The 8,939-nt window shown below is 47.1% G+C and overlaps 1 protein-coding gene across 1 annotated transcript; it reads left to right on the top strand.

Moving 5' to 3' along the window:
• Nucleotides 1-4,435: 4,435 nt before the first annotated feature.
• LOC146180488 (uncharacterized) lies at nt 4,436-8,627 on the top strand. Its single transcript, XM_084576070.1, has 3 exons — nt 4,436-4,817; nt 7,064-7,155; nt 7,932-8,627. The coding sequence occupies exons 1-3, from the start codon at nt 4,587-4,589 to the stop codon at nt 8,422-8,424; spliced, it is 816 nt and encodes a 271-aa protein (XP_084432196.1). The 5' UTR covers nt 4,436-4,586; the 3' UTR covers nt 8,425-8,627.
• Nucleotides 8,628-8,939: the final 312 nt, after the last annotated feature.

Here is an 8,939-nt window from a genome sequence, read left to right as displayed (position 1 = left end):
TGGCATTGGTGGTAGGCCAGCAAGTCTACGGCTTCTTCGGTAGATGAAACGGTCCATGGTCGCTACCCAAGCACCTCTCACCAAGATGTTACGTGCTTTGTACGCACTGGGGGTTTATTTACAGGGATCGCTACAAACAGGACTGCGGCGGTGCGTACCAACGTTCCTCTGCCCTTGCTCTTCTTTCTTCTTCACCAATCTACCCGACCGCTCTTCTTCATCTTCCGTCGACGTTCTACGAAGGCGTGTGACAATATTATTATTATTATTATTATTATTATTATTATTATTATTATTATTATTATTATTATTATTATTATTATTATTATTATTATTATTATTATTATTATTATTATTATTATTATTATTATTATATTCCTGCCAGTCACCGCCTTTCAAATCCAGAGACAAGGTTTCTAAGTCCCAGAGACAGTTATTGCACCGTCAGAGGGAGTCCGAGCCTCTACGCCTTAATTCCCCTATTACGACTAGTAAAGTGATTGCTAAATGTGTTTTCAGAGGCACCAATGTTGCCACAGTAGCGAATCTGCCCGTCAATAGTCGAAACCTTTTGCAGCTTGCTTAAAATGCTGCGAAAAAGCAGCTGCAGGTAATTCACTGCAAAGCATCAACGTTAAACTCTTTTCATCTTTAGCAGCCCGCCCAGGCTTGCCTTGTCATACGAAGCATTTCCAATCGCTCTGATATCGTCATTGTAGACCAGTCCTGTCATGTGCAAGTTTCGGACTTCCCATCCAACTATCACAGCGCCACAAACAGTAAACAGCTCATAATCAACTGTCGCTGCTTTGTAAGTACGTTCTTTTCGAAGCATCCCCTAGTTGCGCTGTGCATATATACTCTGCACCGATGCCACCCCGATGTTGCTTTTCTTGTCATTACGCCTCATCTGATGCTGCTCTGCATTATAAACAAGTTTAAGGAATAACAGCGCAGAGACGAATGACAAGGATGAAGACAACACCTGTGCTACTATCAAATGCAGTTTATTAGAATGAAACACGCAAAATATACTCTTTTCACAACCAAGAGCGCATGTGCGACTCCAACCGCCAAAGAGATAACTCAGTCTTTTCAATCAATATATATATTAATTCACAGTCATGAACAGATACAGAAGGGGTCCTTACACACGAGTCATGATTTTTATGAATATGAAACGCTTCAGTGATTCCTCTTGTTAGTTTACTTTTGTGTGTTGTACAGAATTTTAGTTTCATTAAAAAGGGGAACACATGACTTTTCAGAACAATTCAGTTGGTTGTTAGGCGGACAGTTCCTGTAATGCAGAGCAAGATTTGAGGATGCAGCGCTCTTCAATGAAGTTTTGTAGTCACGTAAGCGGGTAGTTAAGCACCTTCCCGTGTGGCCTATGTAGGTCTTCCCGCATGTGAAAGGCACTTCATACACAACTTCCTCTGCGCAATAGACAAACCTCAAGTCATGCTTTATCTGGCACCCTGTTTTCGTTTTCCTTCGTTTCTTTTCATTTTCCCTTGATTTTGCCTCAGCCATGGCGCATATTTTTCCCAGCTTTTTGGGTGGAGAAAAAAGAACATCTACTTTATATCTCCTACCTACTCGCTTCAAACGGTGAGACATTTGGTGAATATATGGCAGGACTGCAGTTTTATTTTTCTGTCTTTCGAAATGGTGGGGTGACTCTTGTATACCGCACGATTTTATCCTTTTCAGTATCCTGCTGCATGCGAGAACTTTGATATCATCAGGAAACCCCGCTGTTCTTAGTCTCTGAACCTCTCGAATAAAACTCTCACTGCTAGCATGTACACATGATTTATAAATTGCGCCACCTAAACAAGGAAAAGCTATACCACATTTTACAATCTTGGAATGCGCGGAATAGTAACTAGGTAAAGGCTTTTCAGATCTCTGCAGAAAAGACCAGAACACATGATCCGGTTTCATTTCCAGTCTAATATCTAGAAATTGCAGCTCATTCCTATGAGGTTTCTCAAAGGTTAATGCAAGGCCGTGTCCACTATCCTCAAAAATTTTTAACACGTCAATGGCCTGCCCATCGGAGACACCGGGATGCACAAAAACAAGATAATCGTCGACGTACCTGAAGATACAGCTTATTTTAAACGATATGTTACTTAAAATAGCTTTATCTACATAGCTAAGAAAGATGTTGCTTAGTACCGGAGCCACCTTTGAACCAATGTATACCCCTTTTTCTGGAGTATACAGTCTCCTTCCCGTTCAACCAAAGTTGACCCAAGATAAAACAACAAAAGTTCTAAAAAAAAGCCCCCACAGAAAATCCGCATTTCGAAATTAATTCTTCTTCATTGTTATCATCATGAATACATTTGCTAACAAATTGGAGTAGGCTATTGTGTGGAAGAGAATAAAAAAATTCTTAACGTCTATACTAAACACACTGCAATGACCAGGATTATGACACTTCAAATAATCAACAATACCCAGAGAATTAGACACTAAAAACGGATAGTCAATTGTCAGATAATTAAGATTTTTCTGTAAAATACTCGAAACTTCGTATTGCCAAGTAGCGCTCTTAGTAACAATGCAGCGTAAAGGAAAATCAGGTTTGTGCGTTTTCACCGAAAAAATATACATCCAAACAGTCCTAGGCCGCTCCTCTTGCCGGGCAAGACGCGAAATGGGCGGCACAGTTTCCCGACCAGACAGCTTTCGTGGATGCAGCGTACATACCGAGAAAGCATGCCTACTCGGTAGCAGTAGTCGACGGACACGGGCGTACGTGCAACTCACTCGCACTTTACACCAAGAAGCCAGAGGTAGCTGAACAAGCAGCGATAGCACTAGCTCTAAAAGACTCGAACTTCACAACTTTATACAGCGACTCTAGAGCAGCCACTCGAGCTTTCGCCAAGGGCGGGATAGCTTGTCCTGTTTACCTCGTTTCTTTTGTGTCGTGTTTTTTGCGCAAAAAAAAGCACACAAAAAAAACAGAATGCTTAGGCACCAACTAGCCTGCAAAAGCGTACTAGCAGAAAAGACGACGCTACGGATCTTAGGCGGACGTTACATTACCGATCACTCCATCTATGGTTTCCGGCACACATGGGCAGCTTAGGGGGCGGCCTACGGAATCTCAATGAGATCGCACACGAGGCGGCGCGGACTCATCAACCGCGTCCCTCCGGTTTCCGCTGCTACTCCACATATCGAGTACAGAGATCAATTATTCACGTACGACGAGCTCACTAAGCACGTTTATCTAGGCAGACAAGCATTTCCCCTCCCGGATAAGAAATTAACCCGCAGCCAATCAGTCACGTTACGCTTGCTCCAAACGAACTCATGCCCCAACCCCTGGCGCATGAAGCACATCGACCCAGACTATGACGGACAACATGTGTGTGAACGGTGCATGGACCGCGTAGACTTAAGTCATATGCTGTGGGGTTGTGCATCGAGCGACGCCTACGCCAAGAACAAAGAACATTGGGACAAAGTGTTAAAAAGTGCTTCACTACATGATCAGCTTCGGGCTGTCCAGGAGGCCCGCGCGGCGGCGGAGAGCTTCGGGCTCTCTGTGCCGACGTGGGAGCTGCCCTCTACACGTGGCGCCTAGCCGAGTGTCCTTCAGGACCCCTACTGTGGGAAATGAAGTTTTACCAAACCAAACCAAAATGGACCTTCCAAGTTCCAGTTTTTCCTCTTTGTTGAGCATAGGCTGGAAACAAAACTTCGGTCCGAACTTCAGCACTTTTTGGAACTTCTCTGGTACTCGCTGTTCACCCAACACAAATAGTTTCCCTTCGGTTTGGTTTGGTTCGGTTTGGTTTGTGGGGGTTTCACGTCCCAAAGTAACTCAGGCTATAAGAGACGCCGTAGTGGAGGACTCCGGAAATTTCGAGCACCTGGGGTTCTTTAACGTGCCGATTGAGGCAAAAATAAGGGAAAATGAAAAGAAACGAAGAAAAACGAAAACAGGGCGCCAGATATTGCACGACTTGAGGTTTGTCTGTTGCGCAGAAGGAGTTGTGTATGAAGTGCCTTTCACATGCGGGAAGACCTACATAGGCCAAACGGGAAGGTGCCTAACTACCCGCTTACGTGACCACAATTCTTTATTGAAGTCCGCTCCATCCTCAAATCTTGCTCTGCATTACAGGAACTGTCCGCTTAACAACCAACTGAATTGTTCTGAAAAGTCATGTGTTCCCCTTTTTAATGAAACTGAAATTCTGTACCAACACAAAGATAAACTAACAAGAGAAATCAGTGAAGCGTTTCATATTGTTACGAGGCACGTCGAGATGTTAGGAGGCGATGGTACGTCGTAGCCGCAACAGTTCACGGTCAGGGACGCACTCACAGGAGAACCAGACGTAGCTGCAGCGTCGTCTTTCTCCACTAGCCCAGCACTTCGTCATCGTCTCTGTATCGTATGCGTCAGGGACAGCATGCGCAGTGCGGCCTCAAAATGTACAACTGATACGCAACAGCCGATACGCTGCTGTCCAAGCCATCTGTATAAATACGCGTTGCTCAAATAAAGCTGGGCTCTTTTCCCCCTGGCATTCGGTGTACCATGACGTCGATACATGGTGTCAGAAGTGGCTAACGCCGACGAGCAGACCGAAGAAATAAGCCACGAAATGGATTTCTTAAGGCCACCGGACGCACTTCACCTGAAAGGGGACATCGCAAAGAATTGGCAGCTGTTCAAGCAGAAGTTCCAGCTTTTCCTGACGGCGACAGAAACAGCAAAGCCTCGACCAGAGCCAACGAAAACAGCGCTACTGCTGACTACCGCAGGTGAAGAAGCAATTGAGGTATTTAACACCTTTACTTTTTCGGAAGATGAAAGCAGCAGTGACTACGCGACGGTAATCAAAAAGTTTGACGAGTATTGCGCAGCCCAGAGCAATGAAGTATATGAGCGCTACTTATTCAGGAGGCGAGTGCAGGAACCTGGCGAGCCATTCGAGCACTTTTTGAGAGATTTGAAGACTCAAGCACGACTTTGTAACTTTGCTGGGTTACTCGATTCAGTGATCAGAGACCAAATTGTTTTTGGTTTAACTGACGACAAGATACGCGAGAAGTTATTGAGAGATAACAAGCTCACCCTCCAGAAAGCAGAACAGATCTGCAAGGCTGCCGAAGCAGCCGTGGCGCATAAGGAAATATGGGAAGAAGACCATCATCAGGTCGACCCAGTCCACAAAACGAGCTCTACCCATCGTAAAAGGCAGCAGGCCTATATCTGCCAAAGCTGCGCACGAACGCACGCACCGCGGAGCTGCCCTGCTTTTGGTCGTACTTGTTTTAAGTGCCAGCGGAAAAACCACTTTGCGGTCTGCTGTAAAGCAAAGCAGCAAATAAGTGAGCTCACTGGTTCCGAAGAAGAGTTCGATGTACTCAACGTGGCTGTCAGAAACACTGTCCGTGAGCGCGATTGGCTTGCTCAAGCATAAGTTGGCAACTTGTCGGTGTGCATGAAAGTTGACACCGGTTCACAAGCCAATATTCTTCCCCTCAGTGTCCTAAACAAGATGCTGCCAAAACCACCGCTGAAGCCCAGTTGCGCGACATTGCGGTCCTTCGGCGGAAGCGAAATTCAACACTTTGGCACGATCACTACGGAAGTGAAGCTTAATGGTCACAACGCCGTTCTACAGTTTTTCATTGTGCGCAAAGGGCAAGCAATACTAGGCCTTCAAGCCTGCGAACGCCTTAGACTCCTTTCGCGGCAGGTGCACGCCGTGTCTCAAGATTCAACACAAACAGTGGTAGACGAATTCCGTCATCTGTTCAGCGGTTGCGTTGAGCGTCGATACCATATGGTACTCCGCGATGACGCCGTGCCGGTAGTGCAGCCAGCGCGACGAGTTCCACTAGCCTTGCGGGAGCCACTACGGGAAGAGCTGCGACGAATGCAACATGGTGGAATCATTTCCAAGGAGCCCACTGACTGGGTAAGCCCTCTTGTGATAGTACGAAAAAAGGATGGAAAACTTCGGGTATGCATGGCATCCAGGAAGATTAATGAATGTATTAAAAGAGAACATTACCAGATGCCAACGCGAGAAGACATAGAGGCGGAGCTGGCCGGGGCAACTGTTTTTTCGCGCCTCGATGCGAACGCCGGATTCCACCAGATACCCTTGGACGAGGAAACGTCAAAACTGTGCACATTTGCAACGCCTTTCGGGCGGTACCGTTTTCTTAGGTTACCTTTTGGGATTTCATCTGCTTCAGAGGTTTTCCAAAAGATTCTGAATGAAATCTTCGATGGACTACAAGGTGTTAGAGTATATGTTGACGACGTATTAGTCTGGGGCAAATCGATGAAAGAGCACAATGACCGGCTGAGGCTAGCGCTAGAAGCGGCAGAACGAGCTGGCTTGACTTTCAACCCGACCAAATGCACAGTTGGCGTGACAGAAATAGAATTCCTAGGTGACACAATCAGCGGTGAGGGAGTAAGACCTAGCCACTCATTGATACAATGCATGACGCAAATGCCTGAGCCGAAGGACAAACAAGCAGTGCAAAGAATGCTCGGCGTAGCAAACTACTTCAGCAAATTTCTGCCATCGTTGGCGCGCAGGACAGCACTACTACGAGGTTTGCTAAAGCAGGGCACTGTGTTTGAATGGACGGCGAACCACGCCAAAGAGTGGAACCAGCTTTGCGACAGCATGAGCAAACAACCACTCCTATCGCTTTTCGACCCTGCAAAAGAAACTAAAATTTCATGCGATGCATCGCAAAACGGCTTAGGTGCTGCATTATTACAGCTTCACGATAATGAGTGGAAGCCGGTCGCATACGCGTCTAAAGCTCTGACGGAAGCCCAGCAGCGATACTCGCAGATAGAGAAAGAAGCCATGGCGATTGTGTACGGTTGTGAAAGGTTCAATCATTTCACATACGGTCGTCACATTATCGTGGAAACCGATCATCAACCTTTGATAGCGATATCTCAAAAAGCGATTGGTGACATGCCGCCAAGGCTGCAACGCTTCTTTCTGCGACTGCTTCGTTACGATATCAAGATTTTTTTTTGTTCCAGGAAAGCACCTCTTCCTGGCCGATATGCTGTCCCGGGCTTCACTCAACTGTGACAAGACCGACATCGACAGCCAAGATGCAGAAGTACACGCCGTGAGTGTAGTTTCGTCTCGCGTGAGCCATAGAACTTTAACTCGACTGGTCGCCGAGACAAACAAAGATGAATATCTGTGCAGTGTACTCAAAAGTCTGAGAGAAGGTGCACCGGTTGAAGGTCAGCTGAAGCCATTTACTGGCGAGCTCTCGCAGGTTCAGGGCGTTTTGTTAAAGGGCTCCAAAGTGGTGATTCCCACTAGCATGAAGCACGCAATTCTGGAAAAAATTCACCAAGGCCACTTGGGTATAAGCAAATGCAAATCCAGAGCCCGGGAAGCGATATTCTGGCCAGGCATGAATAGTGCCATTGAAGCCTTTGTCCAGAAATGCGCAGTCTGCCGGAAATATGCATACAGCCAGCCGCGTGAGCCGCTGCAGATGCGCTCAGTGCCCACGCAAGCGTGGTACCGAGTTGGAATCGACATTTTTTACTATGGGGGTAGACCTTATCTTTGTGTTTACGATGCGCTCTCAAGCTTTCCGGAGGTGGAATTACTTCAGGATACATCGGCCAGGACTGTCATTCAAGCAACAAGCGCTATTTTCGCTAGATATGGCATACCAATGGAGGTATGCTCAGACAACGGACCCCCTTTTTCAAGCTACCAGTTCGCTGCATTTGCAAGAGAATATGATTTCCAGCACATTACTTCTAGCCCTAGATACCCACAGTCGAATGGCCTGGCAGAAAAGGGGGTACAGGTGGTGAAGCGAATATTAAAGAAAACTGCTGAAGCCAATCAAGATTTCTGGCTTGGTTTGCTCGCTTACAGGACAACCCCACTGGAAGGTGCTGCGGCACCCGCAGAGATTCTTCAGGCCAGAAAGCTACGAACAACGCTACCAGACACTCAAGAAGGTCCCAGTTTGCATATTGCCAAGCATCGCCAGAGTAAGAGAGACCGGCAACTCCTACCACCCCTGAGACAAGGTGACGTTGTGCGCGTGAAGAAAGTTGTCTGGGACAAAAAAGCAAAGGTCGTTCAGCGCTGTGCTGGACCAAGGTCCTACAGTGTTCTAACAGAAGACGGCAGACTTCTGCGTCGCAATCGAAAACATCTCATGTCTACGAAAGAAAACTTTCTGAGTGAACTTGACGACGACAGCGATGACACCATTGAGGACAGCACGCCGCAGCATCAGCCGCGACCAGTGACATCTGATGGTGATGCAGTGTCAAGCGCTCCGGGGTTAAGACGATCGCAGAGACAACGTGCACCCCCGCGACGCTTGGAATACGGCAGAGACTTTCAGCAAATGTCTTAAGTTATTCTTTTGTGCACTGAGCCCATGTCGTGCTTGCAACTTTGCTTTGTTGTTGTTTTTAGTTTTCTTTCCAAAAGAAGGAAGATGTATCGTATGCGTCAGGGATAGCATGCGCAGTGCGGCCTCAAAATGTACAACTGATACGCAACAGCCGATACGCTGCTGTCCAAGCCATCTGTATAAATACGCGTTGCTCAAATAAAGCTGGGCTCTTTTCCCCCTGGCATTTGGTGTACCATGACGTCGATACAGTCTCTTTCACTGCGTACCATAACAATACCCCCCCCGCGGAAGAAGCATAGTCCCGGTGCGTAGACTACACAGGTGAGCGCGAGATATAAGGTTTGAGACGGGCGACATGCACGACTTCTGGATGATGGTTTGCAGGAGAGTGGCGGTTCACAGGGATAATCTCGTACGTCACGTCGGTAAGTTGCCGCAAGACCTGGTAAGGGCCCACGTAGCGGGGCAGAAGTTTCTCGCACATGCCTACACGTCGAGCAGGGAGCCAGAGG

Source organism: Amblyomma maculatum, chromosome 8, assembly GCF_055883805.1.
Source record: "Amblyomma maculatum isolate TAMU_Amacu chromosome 8, ASM5588380v1, whole genome shotgun sequence".
Taxonomy (NCBI): domain Eukaryota; kingdom Metazoa; phylum Arthropoda; class Arachnida; order Ixodida; family Ixodidae; genus Amblyomma; species Amblyomma maculatum.
Note: the sequence above shows the minus strand (reverse complement) of the source record. Positions and strands in the feature narration are given on the sequence as shown.